Source organism: Panicum virgatum, chromosome 5N (genome assembly GCF_016808335.1).
Source record: "Panicum virgatum strain AP13 chromosome 5N, P.virgatum_v5, whole genome shotgun sequence".
In the NCBI taxonomy this organism is placed as follows: domain Eukaryota; kingdom Viridiplantae; phylum Streptophyta; class Magnoliopsida; order Poales; family Poaceae; genus Panicum; species Panicum virgatum.
Window position 1 is genome coordinate 71,237,639 of NC_053149.1, and position 19,908 is coordinate 71,257,546.

Below are 19,908 nucleotides of genomic sequence, written 5' to 3' on the forward strand. Positions count from 1 at the left end.
TAGGGTCCCACGAACAAAGTCTCCGCAAATCAGGGAACAACTCGAGGATTCGGAATTTCGGATGGGTAGGAGACGTAGCGGCCGCCGCCGCGCCGCCGCAGTGGATGTGGAGCCACGAGGCAGTGGCACGCCCGACGACGACTCACCGGTTGATCCCTCCGGCGGATCTACGCACCAGCAAAATTCCTCCGGCCATGAAGCAGCACCATCTCTCTCCCAGCAGACCGTGGAAGAGGAGACTCCGTCGCCGCCACCGCAGGACACTAGGGCTCTCAGGCGGAGGTTGCTGGCCCTGATCCGCCGCTTCTACCTCGACGCCATCTCGCGCCTGCCGACCGCCGACCTCAGGGCCACCCTCGGACGCGGCCTCCTCGCCGGAGGTTACTGCTTCGGCCCGCTCCACCCTGTGCACAACATCATCGCCAACTCCGTCTGGTACGCCGACGCCTTCCCCCTCCGCCCCGCAGACAGGATCGAGCTGGATGTACTCAGCTCCCAGGCCACAGACCGCGCCGCCCGCCGCTCGCTCGATGGATTGGTCGCCTGCCTCCTCCGCATCTGCCCCTTGCTCTCCCCAGCCGACGCACTCTGCCAACTCAACCGCTCCCGTGCCGATCTCCGCGTCGCCGTCGCCTCTGTTCAGCGTGCCAAACCATCGCTTCTGCGTGCCGCCGGCCCAGAGGTTGTCAAATCTGCCTTTCAGGAGGCCGCTGAGGCCGCACGGCATCCCACCCCCGCAGCATTTGCGCTCTTTGCGTCCTCACTGCTGCCCGGCGTCGAGCGTCATGTCTCCCGTTTGCTGGTCAGCAAGGGCGGCGGACTCTCAAGCCTCGACATTCGTCGCCTCTCCAGCGTGCTGCTGCCCTACCCCGTACCGAATGAACCCTGCCGGTCTGTGCTGGTTCCGAGCCCAAAGGTCAGCCAATGCATCTCTGGCAGGAAGAGATGCGTCACCAAATGGTACAAGTGCTTGCTTGAAATAGCAGATGCTGCACTTTGCAAGTTCAACCGCCAAACTGGGCTACACTATGAGCTTCATACCATGTATGGTGAAAGCCTTTTGGATGATGAGGACTACAATGAATATTTCCACATCAATTTCATTGCGCAGCCAAAGGAGGATCATCATCATAGTTCTAGTTCTGGTGTAGGATCAGGACATCGTTTATTTTTCTTTGCTGAAGCGAGTCCTCCACGCAAGGACTTTAGGGAAGAGGATATCTCCATCTGTTGCCCGATTGAATCTTCAGCAGGGGATATAGGTACCGTAAATCGCCATACTCTTCACTTTATATTTTCTTGTAAACTTAAGGACCATATATATTTTCCTGTTTGATCTCTAGCCTTCTTACAAACTGCTCACAATAGGCACTGCCCAAGACATTTCTCATGTGAAAACATTTCAAATTGTGTTAAGACAATCTTTTTTGGCACCTTGGTAGCAGAAGTTGTTGATATGTTTCTCTTAAATGCTTTTTCTTCCCTTTAATTGCGAACAGTGCTTCCATTAGTGGAACCAGACACTTCTCCGACCCTTATTTCTAGATGAATAATTTGCCATCTAGTTGCTGTAACAAGTTCAGTAACCCCCTTGCTTGATCTTGTGAGGTTTGATATGCACATCCAGTAACCTGAGTATTTCTTGACTGGTATTTTGTTTTTTGCACACAGTTGACACTGATAAAATTTCTGAACCGAAGTCTGAACTTGAATACATAATCTTCTCACAATAACCAGAAGTTTTTTTTTATGATGATGCTTGTATTTTGTTGTCTGTCTGCCTGTTTAAGTTATCATAAGTATTCTTTGTGGCTAAACCTTCTTGCACGATGCAGACAACTGCCATGCTTGCCTCATGAATCGACAGAAAATCAATCACCCTGCTGTGGAACCTGTATATCACACCCATGTTCTTCGCTTTGGTGAGCAGTGCTGCGAGATTGGTGCAGTTGATCATGAGTGGGATTTCCGGCCAGCTCTGGGTGTCGACTTTTTATGTTTTGATTCTGACAGGGACTATGGTCTCCTGGAATACCTGCACAATTTTTTTGCTCGCATTGATGCCTACTGTTCCAATCTGGATGCCGATAAAAACTGATGCAGATATCTTGTTTGATAGTCGTGACCTGGCTGGGTTAAATCTTTATCTGGCAGAATTACTTCACCGATGGCCAAACTCGCTGGTGCGACAACCAAGGGTCGGGTTCTTTCTAGTGGAGGGACATTTTGAAGCTTGTTGCAGGCGACAGTAATTCTTTCAGAGACCTGTGTTCTTGTACTTGTAAAGGTCTTTGCCGCGAATCTGCGTGTTTCCGTCAAACGACGAGGTTCTGGACATCTTCCACCCTCCTCGCTTGCAAAAATTTATCTGACTCTACCTATATAAACCACTTGTTATTAGCACCACCAAGTGCATGCATGGTGCAGATTAACTGATACGCTTGCCTGATGAATCAACCCAAAATCAATCACCCTACTGCCGACTCACACCCATGTTCTTCGTTTTGGTCCTCACATGGACAATGGCCTGCTTGTGGAACGCCTGCAAAATCTGTTTGCTCGCATAGACGATTACTGTTTCGATCTGAGTGATGATGGAAATGATGGTTGTAGACAATTTGTTTGATACGATATTGTCGTATAGTTTCAAAAGCTATAAAAGCAGAGCAGGGTATATAAGTGTATCAGGTCTATGTCCTTCCGCGATACGTGGCTCAATAAATGCTTGCATTCTGTTTTCTGCAATTTAGGAAATTCAGCGAGAGATAATGTATAAGACGGATCTCGTCCCTCGGGTGTCATTAAAGAACTTTTTGCATTTTTTTTGGAGGACTTATCATATCACTTAGCCTACTTCTATGCTCAGGGGAAACTTGGAAAGAAAAGTAAGCTGAACCAGCGTGTCGCAGTCACAAAGCAGCACAGTCAGTTCAGTTAATTGATTCCCTTGCAGAATTTTGTTATACATAATCCACTTGTTAGCGCCACCAGGTGCAAACAGAACATACAAGGAAACATGTATGTTCAAAATATTACCCATGTCACATTGTACAACCAAGCACAGCTAACATGAAACTTTATTCTTCAAGTTCTGCTCATAATGTATTGTATCCTCTAGAAAGACACAACCACAGCTCCCACTCTATCGCGGGGGATGAGGCGCAACTCCGAACCATGTTTCAGAAACACATTGCCTGAGCGGAACAACAACAGTTCATGTCAGAAATTGGGGGCCCCAGTAAACAAAACTGTAAAGATACATAAATGCATTTGACAGAGAGCACAAACTCAAAATGGAGAACGTTAGAAACAGTGCAGCATAGCAGTACATTTGTGCCAAGCATATCCCATTTTGTTTGCAGAGCAAGTCATGGCATTTTTCGTTGAAGTGCTTATATATTAGATAAGAAATTGCACTAGATGAAAAACGACTATCTACACATTCCTAAGCACAACTCAACCTGATGAAAGTAGAGGCTATAGCCTACACAGGAGGTGGAGGTAGTAACACTCCCAAACACCCCACTGGAATCTTCAGTCGCCAACTTCTGTGTCAGCGCAATTTAAATGGTGCATCATACGGGAACAAAATTAACTAAATGTTTGTACTGACATTATCTAATTAAGAATATTAAACCAATCAGCTGATGCAAATTCTTCTATGCAGCATATTTATGCCTAAAAGGTATTGCACCAATGAGTTTCTTCAAGGTGTTATGGCAGGGAAAAACACAGATTCATAAGTAAATGTATGCAAGCATGTGGAAAGGTACCTGCACTTTGCTGGGGATTGATGCCAACTCCATCTGCAAAGAAGAAAATGCAACATTATTTCAAGATAAGGTAAGAATGTCATGTATGACAAGCACGAAAAATCATTTGCGGATCATCACATGTTATATGCAAATAAGCAGATAACTTAAAGATCATCACAAGTCACAAGATTGATGATTAATAAATAACAAAAGCTGCATTAAGAAGCATTATGTTACAAGGCCACTGTGATCACCAAAAGGTAACAACACATACAGAAAACTGAAAGCTATCCACACCATTCTATAGATAAACAACCTTGGAAAGAGAAGTACATTCTTTTCTAGTATTACCACTATAAAATCAACACATCAAGATGGGGAAACCCCAAGAACTACCATTCTGTGTTTCCAATTATACTCTCAAGTAAGATTTCAAAGATAGCACTGAAAATCTTATAATAATGACCTTAACAGGAACTAAATGGTGTCTAGATGCAACAGCTTGAAAGGTATAAATTACCTTTCCTAATGCATCAATTAACAGATAAAATATCAGCATAAATACAACTAACGAGGAACTCATTGGAACAATCTGAATACAGACTTCCATTGCTTAGGACTAAACCCACAATGTCAAAACCAAGAAAAAAAACACTTCGGTAGCATCATCCATCCATAGAGCAGTAACGAATTCCGTTTCTGAGCAACATGGAGTTGGACATCTCCGAATCATGTCATCCACTGAAAGCATCAAATTTCGGTACGCTGAATTTTGATTGCCACAGCTCACAAATAAATGAGTCATCTACCTAAAGTCTGCACCTAGCCAAGCATATAACCCTAGGCATCCAAATTCTTTTTTTAGCGAACATGTCAGAGCACATATTTCATAAAGAGCCTAGGCATCCAAATTCTTTTTAGCGAACATGCCCGAGCACGTATTTCATTAAGAGGCTAGGCATCCAAATTCAACAGTGCATACTGCAGGTACAATTCATACACACCCTGAAATGAATCCCATGGTCGCACGGCCCTAAAATTTCATATCTATATACTGCATGGCAGATTCCATTGTCAAGGTCACATGGTGAAAGAAACTAGTGCGACGCAATCATACCAACTGAATAAAACGCCCACTCGATTCATTCAAATTACCATCACGGTCGGGTAGATCCACTCTAGGCAATCTAAATCGTGTAAGAGCAGCCGAAATCAAATCACGACCCAAGAGAATTCCCGTGAGGTGCGATGGCGTACCGTTGGTGATGATGGCGCTGGTCTGGGGCGGGACCTTGAACTCCTCGGCGGCGAACTTGAGCACCGCGGTGAAGGGCGCCGCCTCTGGCACGCTGAACCTGCGGGAATTCAGAGCGGATGGGCGGTGGGGCGCGCCGGATCAGGACCAGGACCAGCAACCACGGCGATCGAGGTTGAGGGAGGGATCAGATCCGTGGGAGCGAGAGCCGATTACTCACACTTTGAAAGGGAGCTTGGGGTCGGAGGTGAGGATGATCTTGAAGGACACCTTCCCTCCTCCGCCCGCCGCGCCGCCGCCCGCCGCCGCCATGGGTTGCCGAGAAGAGAAGCCTCGCGGCTCGCGGGAGAGGACTAGGTGGGCTCTGCTCGGTGGGCCTGCGCTCCGAGTCGCGAGCCCGCCCTTCCTTTTGCCAGACACAAGAAGGGCTGAAGGGGGCTGCGTTTTGTTTTTTTTTTTTAAAAAAAGGGGTTGCGTTTTTCTTAGGCGAGCATGTCTCACCTCACGTTTGCCGCGCGTTCCCGCACGTCTCTTTTCCTTTTCTTTTTTTTTCCTTCCACAATGAATCTCTGTTCTTTTCTTTTTTCTTACCTGTAAGGACCCAAATATAATTATCATGTTAAGCATCGCATAATGAGCATCTTTGTTTAGCTTTGAGAAAAAATTGTGCTTGATTTGAATGCATTTGAATTTAATTTTGAATTGTTGATACCTTTGAAACTCATGCTTTGTGAAGCAACTTACATTTTTATTATATGATTTATGTTGGGAGTTATTTTTATAAATTACTATTTTCAAAATCTAGAATTAAGGTGATTTTTACCGGATTTTAGGAATCCATCTTGAAGCCAAACGGCTCAGCCGAAAAACCAAAAAATAGCATTTCGGGAAGAATTTTCATTTCAAATCTACAATAGCTTTTCTACCAATTCCAAGCAAAATGGATTGCTCTTGATTTCTAGTATCAACACAAAAATTGGAGTGATTTTTGATGGCTTGGAAGATCAGTTTTGAAGACTGGAGTAAAGAGAGAAGTTTCCGTACAGAACCAGTATGTTACGAGATTTTGTTCCCGTCCACTCCTTTACTGCGGACAGTCTGCCAGAAACTCTCTGTGCATGTCGCCTCTGCAGAGAAGCTGCGCCATGTACCCCAACACGTGTCCCACCTAACCCGATCCGACCCCCACCTCACCAGCGCCCTCCCTTCCTGGTGCCTCACTTTTCCACAGCCAGCTCTTCCCCTCTTCTTGCTCTCTTCCCCACCAAGCCATGGAGGAAGAAACACTTCCCCACACCCAATCCGCCACCCCCTCGCCGGAGTTCGATGGAGGACGAGTCAAGGACGACGTCGACGAGCTTCTCCACCACCACGACCATCTCTTCCTCGCCGGAGACCCAAGAGAAGGCCATCCCCAAGCTCTCCTTCATCTTCCCCAAGCTCTCAAGGAGAAACTCGAATCGATCTACACCAACATCGCTCTACTCCAACAAGTGGCTCCATGCTCATCACCTACTCATCGCCGGTGAGCTCCCCTCGCTGTTTCCCTTCCTCTTGTGCCCTCATTCAAGCTCTCTGGCCCATCCATGACCTTTCAACACTTTTCATCATTGATGACCTAAAGTTTCGTAGACTCCATGCATGTCAAATCTACTAGCCAAAACAAGTCCTTCATGTCCTTAGGAACTCATAGGAACAAACCGCACTCGAAACCGTTGCCGGAGCCTCCGCCGGTGACCTCGCCGGTGAGCCTCGGCCGACAAGCGGACGGTCCGCGACCTATGGTCGGACAGTCCGCGAGTCGTGACCTCAAGACCGAGCCTCTGCACAAAAACATGTCTCCAGAATTTTCTACGGCGGACATTCTGTCATCCACCCCCGGACGGTCTGCCGTTCACTTCCAAATCTTACACAGAACCGATGCATTTCTGGAACTCATCTCGAGCTTGTACGGCGGATGGTCCGCCCTTCCGGACCAGACGGTCCGGGGGTACTATAGCAACACAATAGCAGACTTGTTTGTTTAAGTGCATAAGCATGCATCATCTTGCATAATTTGTATAAAATTGAATATAGCTCCGATTGATGTGAAACAAATTTTGTTGGTTTTTTCTTGATCTTCTCTACCTGTTAAAAATATGTTTACACCCAAAGTAATTATATTATTTTCTCAGTTTATTTAATATGTATTTATTATATAAATTGCATAATTAATTCTCTGCTAGTCCAAAAATTATAAAACCAATTTTGCTAGCTTCCTTATGATGTGTACTATCCATTAGACATGTTGTTTTGCATGAATTGCTTATAGATTGGTAAAGTTTAATCTATGTTTGATTAACACTAGTTAAATAGTATGATGCACAATAAATACATATGTACCTCTAAAATTGTAAATCCAGTTTTGTTTATTTTACTCAACCTTTATCTACTGTCTAAAATTAATAACACCTATGAAATAGTTATATACTCTTGTAGTTTCTAATTTATTAATTAAGAGCTTGTTCCCTAGTTGAATGCATGGTTAATTAGTTTATGATGCTCTTTCTAAAATCATAGACCACTCTTGTTAATTACCTATGGCCATGATATGTTGTTGTAAATACTAGCTTTCATTAGATGTTTGTAGGAGGATACAAATTTGAATATGTTGTTCTAGGATTAATCTACTTGCAAAATGCCTAGTGAATCACTTGTGCTCATGTGAGCTATCAACCGTTCTCCGATAACTAAAAATAAATATGATATGCTTTTGTGGTTAGTAACCTCCATGAAATAATTTATAGTAATGATGTCACCTTAATTAAATAGAACATGATTTGCTAGCTTCCCTTCTTTATAACGATGATCTTGCCTTAACTAAAATGTGATGTTGCTAGAGTTACCCATTAATTCTTGAATTGTCTAAATTTAGCTAAAACAATATTCCTAACTTGTATGAGCATACTCTAGTCTCTTGCACTCCATGTTGATAGCAATCATTAACTACTCCTATGGTTGATGCTTGATGTTGAAATGAGTTACTTACTGTTAATTTATATGATGACTAGTAATACCATAACTAGTTTTATAGTATCGTCATGTTACAACTTGTCTTGTAAAGTGTGTGTGCAAATGTGTGAGTAATTGTTTTGTATCTCCACCCTATGTAATGTTTGTGTGGCCTTATTTACCTCTTTGAATTGATTCCTTTATGACCTTGAATCATATTAGCTTTTACCTCTCATAAATCATTGCATCTCATAAGCATATGCATTCATGGCATCTTTTCTAATTCATCATAAGCATATGCATTGGCATTCTTTCTAATTCATGCATTTTCTACTTTCTTAGAGGATGACGTTTCGGAGTGTCGCGGTTGCAGAGTACCAAGGCAAGCACCTATGTATCTCAAACCTTACTTTTGAATCCTTAATTTGCTATTATAAAGTATTGCTTGTGCATGGGCTTTAACCCTATCTAGTCATGTGATTTGTGTAGAACCCGCTCGGCATGTTTCCCTTATAGCTCTAGAACAACTTATACTAGGTAAAGTATGTATGCTTAGACTTCTCGAATTAATTTGCTTAGCCATGCTTAGCTTACGGTAGAAGTCGAGAGATGGCAAGGTCACCATCACTCGCGAGCTATAGGGTGTTTGCTTAAATATACTTGAGTAGATGAGAAAGATTAAAACATGAGCAAGATATGAATGATGGATCGAGACTTGAGCAAGTGTGGTAGGGCCATGTTGGAAGTGGAATCCAAATGGTTTAGACTTGCTTGAGTTGGTTAAGGACCGATGCGTCATCGCTTTGATACTTGAGCACTTTTCCGTACAAGCCACATGCTTTATAATGGGATGGTAAGCTAAGTACCATACGCGCACCCTTCACTGAACGGATTCAACGCGGTTTGTGATGGGGTGTAGTCGGCGGTTCCGTTGCACCTGTCCATCCCGGCCGTTCGTCTCAGCGTTGGGGATGGGTATGCGAACGGTTGACACGTGAATCATTGCTTACAGATCGACGGGTCGTATGGCATATGGTCTCGTGTCGTGTGGGAAAAGTTGTACACCCCTGCAGGGTTTATAATCTATTGCAATAGCCGCGCTCTCGGACATTGAGCACGCTCTTGTACTTTGACTTTAACGTAGAGTTTTGTGAAGGGCTTATGGAAGATTGAGCTCATAATTACATGATCACTTTACTTATACAATTGTATTGGTGCTTGATATAGAAATATTAGATGCCATGTCTTTTGCTTATTCACTTGACAACTATGCTCGCATTTTTATATACCAATGTTAAAACTTGACTAGCCTCTTGCATCCACCAAATGTATAGTATTGTGGATAAGTCCTGCAAGTACGAAATGTACTTACGGTGTTGCCGTTAAGTTGTTTTGCAGGTTTTCTCCTAAGAAGTGACCGCCACGTTCATCCTGCCGGAGCCGGCAAAGTGGATGGACGGTGGAACCCTCTCAAAGTTTATGCAAGTGGTGTCTTGGGCAAGGACATCATTATTGCTACTTAATATTCTCTAAATATCCGCTGCGTTTAGGTGTCTTGGGCAAGGACATCATTATTGCTACTTAATATTCTCTAAATATCCGCTGCGTTTAGACTCTGAATCATAAGAAAAACATGGTAGGTTATCCACTTAGACCTAGAATACATCTTAGTTTGTAAGGAACCTTCAGATGCTGAAAATTCTTGTGTTTAATTGCTTATGCTATAGTTAACTTCATGCATTTTTGTAAGATGATTAAGACTTGTAATCAAAAGTTTAAAATTTTGCTCTCATATGTATCCTTGTGATTGTTGCTATGATGTGAACAAACGGTATGCGGTTTGATCCTGGGCGTTGCTCAAGCGCATACCGGGGACTACCGGGATTATCTCGCTTAAGCTGGGATTGATCAATGGATGATAACCTAGTTTAATCGAGATAATTTGGGCGGTTCCTCACACTACCGATGAAAAAACTGCTTTACTACTTATTGGTTGAGCCTCATCCTGCAAGAATCTCAAATAATATTTGTGGATTTTGACGAATTTTCATGATACTATGTAGCAAAAGTAGATTTGAATATCATCATCTGTGTAACTGTGTTCTTTCCTAATCTCAGGGGAAAAAAATAATTTGCTCTTCGATTATCCAACGCATTTTCACGAATAATGATCAGCATGTGGTAGGTTCTCAATCAGAAGCATCTGAACCCCCGACAAATTACATGTATTTGTAGACCATGAATTCCGCAGAATACTGTATACTAAATATACAACTTAATAATGCCCAAAGTTGGATTCAATTCAAAATTGCTCAGTAAGTAACAAGCATTACAAACTTACAACCCCAAAATTTCTGCAGCAAGGAGCGACAGGCTACCTTGCTTGGCACCTGACACTATGCTAGCCCGGCAACGGCAGGTGAAAAAAAAAACAAAGAAATTTGACAAAAGAAATCTTATAAAGAATAACAGAAGGTGCAAAACACTCTTTGATGTAGATGCAGAAACATGTGAGGGCTCTACCATTACGTTACAGAACGTCCCTGGAAAAGCACAATATGCAGACTCGTTTGCTCGAACTAGCACAAATTCTGAAGCATCATGTTTTCTTCCTTCACATTGTTGGAATCTCCCCTTCCTCCAAGTCATCCCACAGTAACCCAGACATTGCCTCCACCGATTTGTCTCCGGTCATCATTTCAAAATCACAGCTTAAGAAATCGTCAACATCCATATCCCCAAACAGTTCTGGGTAGTTATCCATCATTTCTTGCTCAAAGGCCAAGTCGGGTACCTCTGGGAACAGCCCTCCATTGTTGTCGTCAAAGTCCAGTGGACAAACTTTCATGCAAGATTTCCTTTTCAGAGCTTCAGGAGTTGAGCTTGGTGTCCTTCTGCTCTGTTGACTATGTTCATGCTGAGGACCAGTCGCACCATCAGGGGCAAGGATGTTGATGGAAGATGGGACTAAAGTATCTATCTTGATGTCAATCTTAGATAGAGTTGCACCTTCTGCCTCCATAAGGCTGCCAGGATATGAAGTTCCATGCACCTTGAGATCAACAATGTTCCCCTTTGACGACAACTCACTTTCCCTAGCCTTCTCCATGCTTAGAGGACAGACTTCCATTAGGGATTTAGTTTCTGTACCCCCAAAGCTTCCAATTGATGACATCTTGCTATATTGATTTACTTCTTTCTGCTGACCATGTACTGCTTGACTGCTGGGATATGAGAGCACCGAAGAATCGACATTGCTATCCCTCCTTGATTCACCTGTAACCGCTGCTGCGGTAAGTTTACTGGCACTTGAAGGTCCACAGTCCTTGAGATCTATAATCTCCGTCTCAGGTGAAAACTCACCTTCCTCTATTTCCTCCTCGTGAAACTTGTTGCCTTCTACAGGTGGATCATCAGTTGTGCTGCCAGTGGTTTTCCCATCTTTAACAAGCTTGTTTGCCACTTTCTCAACGTCGAAGTCACAACTGTCTGATGGAAGAAATACTTTAATAGTTGGATACTCGACAACAAGTACACCCCTCAATTGTGGTCGCAACGGTTCTTCTATATTGAGTAGACGGTATGGTGATTCTGGTTCCTATAGGAAGTTAAAATAAAGCATTATTTGATGAAATAAAGTAGAGCAAAGCTCAATAAGTATTTTACACACATGATGACTTGATTTACAATACCTTGGCAGACTTTTGAATGAACAGTTTCAGATCACGAAGTTCTGTATTGCGAAATTGTGTAAGCTGATCCTTCCAAGGGCCAGGACTAAGATGCTTTTCCAATAGAGAGAGCAAGGTTGTATGCTCATCTATTCTGAAAAATAAGGCACAAAATGAGAACATAAAGAAAGGTGTGATAGCATACCGAGATATACCAGGCTTCTGCAGTCACCATACACATTTCTATTTCACGCACACAAAAAAAAAACTCCTGCAGTAGTTTGATAAATAATGACAGAATAATAACATGTCTAACAGTAGGAAGTTTGAGAACGAAAAAAAAAACATCTTAAACTATTTAACGAAATATTGCCATATTGAAACCGTTCCAAATATGCAAGCAAGCAGATCAGGAGGAGGAAGAAGAATATTGATAGACTTACTCATGGTCAGTGAGGACAACATCTGTTGAATTCAATTTCCATTCGAGTGTCCAGTATATGCAATCCTTTCTGCAAAAGGGGGATTCAGATGTAAATCTATGAAAAGAACAGAAAAAAAATGTGCTAATGGCACTGTTAACAGGGATAGGATATACGTCAATTTAACGAGTTTTTTTCTTGCAACCAATGAAGTCGATTGATTGTGAATGTCTGCGCTAGTTATGGATTGATCAAGGGGGGGGGGGGGCATATGCTAAGCAGTAAAAGTGAAACATAGCATTTTTTCACGAGACAACACTAATACAGATTAACTTTCAGTGGCTACTGCACAATACCATTATTCAAAGGAAGTCTGATAACATCTTTTGTCTATCTGGCAAGCACACAAATATTGGAACAATGCATAGCTGAACTGAATCAAAAGCCTTTTAAACCAAAAGAAAGCAATAATGGCAAAGCAAACCTGCTGACATCTCAGCAGCAATGCATCACACTGATGACAAGGAATTTCGATCATAGAGGCCAAGCAATGAGCAGCAAAGCCAGAGCACCTGTGGTTGTGTCGGGAACGGTTCTGCTCCCTCCTGGCCATGCCCCTGGGGAGGAAGTAGAGCCTGATACCCCTGCGCTGCGCGGCCTTGCGGAGGAAAAACAGCCAGCTGGGCAGCTGGGCGCCCCCTTGTCCCCCGAAGTTACGGCCGAAGCCGCCGATGAGCCTGTGCGCCGACTCCCTGACCTGCTTGGTCTCCTCCAGAAAGTTGTAATCTTTACGCGCAAGCACAGGGCAGCAATTCAATCAGCGGTCGGCATCGATTGATGATGATCAGAGGGACGAAGGAAGCAAAGGAGAACCTGGGTGAGGGATTTGGGGCCGGCTTACCGGAGATGAGCTGGTTGTCGTCGAATTGGGCGAGGGGGACGGGGTCGGTGCGGTGGCGCTTGCCGGTGCAGGCGGTGCGGCGCTTGTGCGCCTGGACGCAGGGGAGGCTGCAGGTGAGGCGGGCGCAGCCGGGGCACCGGTACTTCCATGGCTGCTCCCCGCACTCCTCGCACGGGGACCCCCTCTTGTCGCCGCCGCCGCCGCTGGAGGACACGTTCTCCGCGGGTGGCGGCTCCTCCCGATCTTCCTCCATTCCAGAGATGGCTCGAGGGTGCTGCGTGCGGCGCGGCGGGTAGGTGCTTGCTAGGGTTTAACGGGCGAGAGGTTTATCAGCGGACGAGCCAGAGCCACCTAGCCTAGGGGAAACAGACCCCGAGGGATTCTGACCGTTTTTGTTCTGGCGGCGCCGGCGGAAACGTTTGACGGCGCGGCCTCCGCGAGGTGGACGCCGGGAAGGGAAACCACGACGACGGTTCACGATTTGGTTGGTTTTAGACTTTTAGTAGGCCATGACCGTGAGCATTCGAGTGCTCAAGAGTCAAGTCTCCCTGTTCGATGAGATAGAATTGCAACGAGCATTTTAAAATAAAGAATAAATAACCTTCATACAATCGTTTAAACGCGAACCAGCGCACAGGCACACCGGCGATTGATGCTTTTGAAAGTTCAGCTTGGCAGGAAATCAACAAAGAATTCAACTCCGAATCACACCAGAGCAAAAGAGAGGGATCGTACATTCAACCGACACAGGAGACGACAGAGACAGAATGATGATAACTTGCTCATAACATTCTTCATTCTTGGAATCTTGGCCGACCAACAGCCTCAAGAATTTCATCTAACAAAAACGAAAAATCACATAACCACTGCTACAACTTGGTAAACATAATCGCGTTGTCCTCATAATTCAAAGACCAACAGAGAAGCCTCCCCTTGCGCGCTGCATCTGTAAAGCTTTTCATCAAAACAATGTGCGGGCTTTGCTAACTCAAGTATCACTCCATGGAAGATGCCCCAGCACCAAAAGCGCCGCCGCCACCACCACGGCCAAAGCCAGGTCTGCTACCCTGAACAAACAAAAACAAGCATGGCGTCAATTAAGCAAAAAACACTTAATATGATTGCAGTTCATAGATCTTACCAAAGGCCAATCTACATGTACATGCCATGAAACGTAAACACTGCATATAGTAAGCAACTTCAAAAAACACTGCAGACTCATCAAACAAGGCCACAAATCATTATATCTACTTACCAAACCACACTACTGAAACTTCTACAGGCATTTCAAAGCTTGTGATAAGTCAGCACAAGACATGAACATTGCATGGAAATAACAAAGGGACTTGAGCAACACGATATAAACTGATGCATTCAAGTATGAGAGGTACCACAAAATTGAGCTTATAGCTATCCTGAAATGAGATGGATAATGTAAACACAGACAGCAATGTGAAGAGCTGCTTCACAAGTCATAGGATCAATCCTGATCTCTACAGAAATCTTACCCTAAAAGATGGCTGGAACTCTGCAGGAGCACCACCCTTATCACCACCAAAATCACCTGGAGCACCACGCGGACCTCCTCGGTAACCCTCCCTGTCTCCAAACCTCGGCCTGTCACCCTCAAAACGTGGGGGGCCCCTGCCAAATGAACAGAATATGTCAGTAACCATGGCATCACAGTGAGGTTCTATTGACAATCCAGAAACAGGCAATAATGTACAAGAGTGGGGACTCAGGGACCATTAATGAATATGATCCATTGCACAAATACTCGCAACAAAACAAAGTCTGTCCAAAGACATCAACCTCATCTCCAATATAATAATGAGTTCAATATGCATTATCTAAAATCTGGATGTCAGAATGCTTAAGTAGAAACAGTTAAACTCTAGTGTCATTTAAGTAAAAAAGCTAATAGCCCCCACTCCTCGGGACAGTACAATAACTAATCATCCAAGTAAATACCTAAAGCCAGAGATACAGGCCTCATATTTCCTTATAGGAATCGAAACAGATATTGGGGATGCATACAGACATACAGTAGCTGGTGATGACAAATTTACCTGGGGCGGTCACCCGGTGGGCCAGAGCCGAAGGGTCGAGATGGGGGCTTGGAGGACTTCTTGAGGGTATTAGGCACAACCTCCGATGGCAGGTTGAGGAAGGTGCGGAGGTGCTCAATGCCATCGTTGGTGAGGTACCAGTAGTAATACTGCCAGGAGAAGGTCTCCCTCACATACTCCTTTGACTTGAAGCTCTGCATGAGCTTAATGACCTCCAAGTTGGGGACATCAAGCTTGGGGTGCTTGGCCAGGTTGTAGTCCTTCTTGGCATACAAGACACCCTCTGCACCAGAGATAGGTTCAGAAGTGTTACATATACCCTCAGCCTAACAAATGATAATCACCCATTCTACATACACATTGACATTGTATTGATCCTGAAAATTAGAAATGTCCTAGAACTGATTGCATTGGGAACATGCAAATACAACATTTTGAATCACTCGTTAGATATGAAAAAAATGATAATCCATGCCCTCCACAGGAGACCTATATAGAGAGTACATAGCAAACAAACATGTCGAAGTTATGTTGCAATGACGAGATCCTTTTATATAGCATCTGGCTGCAACAACTCTGGTGACGAGTACTACATTGACAATTGAGAACCTATCGGGCTAAAAATACCAACAACAGGCATCTAATCACAGATGACAATCTGCCCAAAACCAATTATTTGGGCGCCAGCATAGGGATACAAGAGAAAGGAGGTCACCGTGGAAGAGGTACTTGCAGATCTCGCGGCGGTTCTTCTTGGAGATGATCTACGAGGGAGGGAGAAAAGCACATCATCGCGTTAGAAGACGCCGCTGGAACAAATGCATTGGCAACCCCCACGGATGTAGATTCGTTAAGATCGGCTCACCATGGTGAAGGACGAGGGCCGGACGGCAGCGGCGCCGGCTTGGGGGTGTTTCAGGGGGGCGGTGGCGCGCTGCGAGGAGAGAAAACCCTAGCTGTGTGGCGAGTCGATATATAGAGGGAGGCGGATCTGGGCCGCGTCTGTTTTAATTTCCTCCTCGTTCTGGGCCTTGCCTTGTTTCGTTTTATTTTGTTTTGGATGCAGAAATCGGCCCATATTCTGATGTCCTGGCCCACTAAGATTTTTTTTTGAATTTAAGATTATTAAGGAAAGCGGAAAATTGGAGCCAGGAAAAGAAGAAACGAATATAACGTGTTGGACAGGACTGCTGGATGGATCATGAAAAAAGTGACAAGCGTAGATGCCATGAACAAGCTCATCGATCGATCTGCCGCTACTAGCACTCATATAGTGAGTCATATGCAGTGCACCGGCCAGGAGCAGAGGTTGGCCGCCATGCTCTGAGCATCCACGCATGCAAGGCAAAGGGGCAGTCGAGTAGACAGCGACGTTTACCGAGCGAGAGAAAGCTCGAGACCATATCTTTGGCTTTGGCCCTAGCAGTGTGTGAGTGCGTGATCATATCTTTTTCGGTTTTCCCTGATGGTGATGAGTTTAGCCTAGTCATGGTCCTATGATGATATGACGATCACACGATGAAAAGGGAGGTTCACAAAAGTAATAAGGGACGGATGACCATCGAAAAAGGTGATTCAACTCTGTATCTGCTTGTTTGCTTGCTTCCAACCTTGGTACGAAAAAGGTGATTCAACTGTTTCCTTGCTCTGCTTCTTCATTCAGTTCTTGAGGATGGACATATGTTAGTAGATAGATATTCCTCTTCAGGACTGAGAAAGGGAAAAAAAAATCAGTGGATAAAGCAGTGAGAAAGCTCGAGGCCGGCCGGAGGACCTGCGCATGCATGCATCTCATCAAACAGCTAGCCGCCTAACTTGTAAAGCAGATTTTTTTTATATTAATCCTCCGGGAAAGAAGAAGCAAGTGGCTACTAGATGGGGGGAGGGATCGGGCACACTAGCTAGCCTTTATTACTTTTTTCCAGAAAACTGAAGATACAAAACTACATGGTCGTTGCAAACTCATGCCGCAAGAAAAAGAGAGAGTGCTGAAATGGTCTTGATCCCACCTTTATTTCTTCTTCCACAACTAGTTCCGAGCTAGTACTCCCTCGCTCCATAAAAGAATACAATTCTCACCTTTAGATAAGTCAAACGGTTAATTTGAATTTTAAATAATTTTTTATAAAAATAATAATAATGTTCTTGATACAAAATAAGTACCATTAGATTATTTATAAATTACATTTTCAAAATAAATTTAATTAAAGATATGAGAGCTAATAGTACCATAAATTTGGTCAAATTTGAACTAGTTTGAAGTGCACGGATCTTATATTGTATTGTTTTGTGGACCAAGAAATTACCAACTCGCTCGCGAAGTTCATTGTCCTTTGCATCGGTATCGGTACAAGTTGTACTAGAAGCAAGTAGCCTAGATTAAGATTGGTGCAGTGAACCACGAACGACGGTACCCACCACCCCTGTCGCATACTACAGTAGTCCCTTTTCCATGCATGCTGCTTCCTCGATCCATCATCATCCATCTCCTGTTTGACCAGCACAGCAGCCACCCAGACGAGCACGAGCTGGAATTGGAAAGGAGATTATCACCACGCGCTCCTGTCTGTCCCCTACCTAAACTAAACAGCTTTGGGTGTGTTTAGATACCCCAAACTCCTCCCAACTTTCCAAATTTTCTATCACATCTCCATCACATCGAAACATTAAATATACTAAATGACCTATACATGGAGTACTAAATATAAGTAAATAAAAAAACTAATTGCATAGTTTTGATGTACGTTGCGAGACGAATCTTTTAAGCCTAGTTAAGTCATGGTAGGACAATATTCAGCACAAACGAAAAGTGCTACAGTGCGCTACAGTGTTTTCCCACCGCTACAGTACTTTTCCAAGAGAACTAAACACAGCCTTTGTATTTGCATCGTCGTCCAGTGGCGGCGAACACAGTCGACTCGACTCGAGTTGCTTGCTATAAATGAAGCCGGCCGAGCGCAGGGCTTACTTCCACACGCCTTGGCCTCCCCCATCTAGCCAACAAGCAGCTATAGTGATCGATCGGCAAGCAAATTAAGAGAAGCATGGCGGGGAGCCCTGCTGCTGCTGTGGTGGCGGCCGCGTTGCTGCTGCTGCTGAGTCTGAGTGCATGTGCATCATCATCGGCGGCGATCAGCAGCAGCAGCAGCTACCCTCCGCTGGCGCCGGGCCTGTCCTTGGACTTCTACAAGAAGAGCTGCCCCAAGGCGGAGTCCATCGTCAGGGACTTCCTCCAGTCGGCCGTCAGCCAGAACGTGGGCCTCGCCGCCGCGCTCATCCGCCTCCACTTCCACGACTGCTTCGTCCAGGGCTGCGACGCCTCCATCCTGCTCGACAAGACGCCCGCCCAGCAGAGCGAGCAGGAGGCCGTGCCCAACCAGACGCTCCGCCCGGCCGCCTTCAAGGCCATCAACGACATCCGCGACCGCCTCGACAGGGCCTGCGGCGCCCGCGTCGTCTCCTGCGCCGACATCCTCACCCTCGCCGCGCGCGACTCCGTGGCCCTGGCTGGCGGCCCGGCCTACAAGGTGCCCCTGGGCAGGCGCGACGGCCTGGCGCCGGCGTCGCAGGACGCCGTCTTCGCCGCGCTCCCGCCGCCGAGCTCCAACGTCACCACGCTCCTCAGCTTCCTGTCCAAGATCAACCTGGACGCCGCCGACCTCGTGGCGCTCTCCGGCGGCCACACCGTCGGCATCGCCCACTGCGGCTCCTTCGACGACCGCCTCTTCCCGACGCAGGACCCCACCCTCAACCAGTGGTTCGCCGGCCGGCTGAGGCTCACCTGCCCCGTCCAGGGCGCCGACAACACCACGGTGAACGACATCCGGACGCCCAACACGTTCGATAACAAGTACTACGTGGACCTGCTCAACCGGCAGGGGCTCTTCACCTCCGACCAGGACCTCTTCACCGACGGCAGGACCAAGCCCCTGGTCACCAAGTTCGCCGTCGACCAGGACGCCTTCTTCGAGCAGTTCATCTACTCGTACGTCAAGATGGGGCAGATCAATGTGCTGACCGGGGCGTCGCAGGGGCAGATCCGCGCCAACTGCTCCGCGCGCAACGCCGGCCGCAGCGACGACGAGCTGCCGTGGTCCGTCGTGGAGAACGTCGTCGACGCCGCCGAGAGCCTCGTGCTCTAGCTACTCTCTAGACCGATCGACCATAGATCAAGTGTTAAGCAAGCTTGCTAGTGTAGTAGTGTGTGAAGGTAGCAGACGGACGAATAAGCTGACCACGTATGCATGCAACAAGAAATGATTTTTTTTAAGAAACACAAGAAATGAAAATAAACAGCTCCATCGATCCGACCCAGTGCGGCCTTTGCAAGACGGGCCGGGCCCATATGCCAAAGGCCCACGCTCTTCTTCTTGTGCGTGATGCCGAGCCAGAAAGCGAGTGGACGAAGATGGCGAGTCCATGGAAAACGTTTTCAGCGCCATTCTTTTTTTTAAAAAAGTAAAATGCATGAATAGCCATTGTAGTTGTTAGTGTGTTTCAGTTTGGCCATCGTATTTTGGAAAGTGCAAATCGCGGCCACTAAAATTGTTTGGCTCTATCAATACAGTCATTACCTCTGTAGCCATACGTATTTGGATGGTGTAGCATTCTTTTTTTGCAAATTGCTCCCTCTCATTTGAGTTATTTGAGGCATGCATGTAAGCCGAACAATGAAAATTAGCATGCATGTTTAACCTTTACTCAACAATTAGAGCTCCAATGTGACTAAAAGCATCAATGCGTAACATTTGTTTTTCATCAATCAAAGTTCAGTTCCGAATAACAATATTATTTCAAAAAAATCAGAAAGACAAATAGATTAGTTTTTCTTTGCTTTCTTGGCA

The 19,908-nt window shown here is 45.4% G+C and overlaps 5 protein-coding genes across 5 annotated transcripts; 2 read left to right on the forward strand and 3 right to left on the reverse strand.

Moving 5' to 3' along the window:
* On the forward strand, positions 1-2,403 carry LOC120674080. The gene is made up of 2 exons (XM_039955180.1): positions 1-1,262; positions 1,836-2,403. Exons 1-2 carry the CDS (start codon positions 62-64, stop codon positions 2,096-2,098), a joined length of 1,464 nt encoding a protein of 487 aa, XP_039811114.1. The 5' UTR covers positions 1-61; the 3' UTR covers positions 2,099-2,403.
* Positions 2,404-2,905: 502 nt separating this feature from the next.
* LOC120674081 (ubiquitin-fold modifier 1) lies at positions 2,906-5,469 on the reverse strand. Its single transcript, XM_039955181.1, has 4 exons — positions 5,231-5,469; positions 5,013-5,110; positions 3,774-3,806; positions 2,906-3,194 (listed from the first exon to the last, which is right to left on the reverse strand). Exons 1-4 carry the CDS (start codon positions 5,320-5,322, stop codon positions 3,115-3,117), a joined length of 303 nt encoding a protein of 100 aa, XP_039811115.1. The 5' UTR covers positions 5,323-5,469; the 3' UTR covers positions 2,906-3,114.
* Positions 5,470-10,244: 4,775 nt separating this feature from the next.
* On the reverse strand, positions 10,245-13,460 carry LOC120675588 (putative box C/D snoRNA protein SPCC613.07). Its single transcript, XM_039956788.1, has 5 exons — positions 12,996-13,460; positions 12,667-12,880; positions 12,116-12,184; positions 11,694-11,826; positions 10,245-11,599 (listed from the first exon to the last, which is right to left on the reverse strand). Exons 1-5 carry the CDS (start codon positions 13,246-13,248, stop codon positions 10,616-10,618), a joined length of 1,653 nt encoding a protein of 550 aa, XP_039812722.1. The 5' UTR covers positions 13,249-13,460; the 3' UTR covers positions 10,245-10,615.
* A 247-nt stretch (positions 13,461-13,707) lies between these two features.
* Positions 13,708-16,077, reverse strand: LOC120674637 (40S ribosomal protein S10-1-like). Its single transcript, XM_039955787.1, has 5 exons — positions 15,930-16,077; positions 15,780-15,828; positions 15,065-15,347; positions 14,504-14,639; positions 13,708-14,062 (listed from the first exon to the last, which is right to left on the reverse strand). Exons 1-5 carry the CDS (start codon positions 15,930-15,932, stop codon positions 13,991-13,993), a joined length of 543 nt encoding a protein of 180 aa, XP_039811721.1. The 5' UTR covers positions 15,933-16,077; the 3' UTR covers positions 13,708-13,990.
* Positions 16,078-18,012: 1,935 nt separating this feature from the next.
* LOC120676628 (cationic peroxidase SPC4-like) lies at positions 18,013-19,378 on the forward strand. The gene has a single exon (XM_039957942.1). The coding sequence runs from the start codon at positions 18,109-18,111 to the stop codon at positions 19,204-19,206; it is 1,098 nt and encodes a 365-aa protein (XP_039813876.1). The 5' UTR covers positions 18,013-18,108; the 3' UTR covers positions 19,207-19,378.
* Positions 19,379-19,908: the final 530 nt, after the last annotated feature.

What these genes read in the sequence shown, in the direction of transcription:
- LOC120674080 (XM_039955180.1), top strand. Translation starts at nt 62, where the DNA reads ATGGGTAGGAGACGTAGCGGCCGCCGCCGCGCCGCCGCAGTGGATGTG. An exon ending in ATCTTCAGCAGGGGATATAG is followed by an intron (nt 1,263 to 1,835) that starts GTACCGTAAATC and finishes TGCACGATGCAG; the next exon opens with ACAACTGCCATGCTTGCCTC.
- LOC120674081 (XM_039955181.1), bottom strand. Translation starts at nt 5,322, where the DNA reads ATGGCGGCGGCGGGCGGCGGCGCGGCGGGCGGAGGAGGGAAGGTGTCC. An exon ending in CAGCGCCATCATCACCAACG is followed by an intron (nt 3,807 to 5,012) that starts GTACGCCATCGC and finishes TCTTCTTTGCAG; the next exon opens with ATGGAGTTGGCATCAATCCC. An exon ending in CAATCCCCAGCAAAGTGCAG is followed by an intron (nt 3,195 to 3,773) that starts GTACCTTTCCAC and finishes TGTTCCGCTCAG; the next exon opens with GCAATGTGTTTCTGAAACAT.
- LOC120675588 (XM_039956788.1), bottom strand. Translation starts at nt 13,248, where the DNA reads ATGGAGGAAGATCGGGAGGAGCCGCCACCCGCGGAGAACGTGTCCTCC. An exon ending in CGTTCCCGACACAACCACAG is followed by an intron (nt 12,185 to 12,666) that starts GTGCTCTGGCTT and finishes CCCCTTTTGCAG; the next exon opens with AAAGGATTGCATATACTGGA. An exon ending in GTTGTCCTCACTGACCATGA is followed by an intron (nt 11,827 to 12,115) that starts GTAAGTCTATCA and finishes CTTATTTTTCAG; the next exon opens with AATAGATGAGCATACAACCT.
- LOC120674637 (XM_039955787.1), bottom strand. An exon ending in CTGCAAGTACCTCTTCCACG is followed by an intron (nt 15,348 to 15,779) that starts GTGACCTCCTTT and finishes TCTCTGGTGCAG; the next exon opens with AGGGTGTCTTGTATGCCAAG. An exon ending in AGTTCCAGCCATCTTTTAGG is followed by an intron (nt 14,063 to 14,503) that starts GTAAGATTTCTG and finishes TTGTTTGTTCAG; the next exon opens with GGTAGCAGACCTGGCTTTGG.
- LOC120676628 (XM_039957942.1), top strand. Translation starts at nt 18,109, where the DNA reads ATGGCGGGGAGCCCTGCTGCTGCTGTGGTGGCGGCCGCGTTGCTGCTG.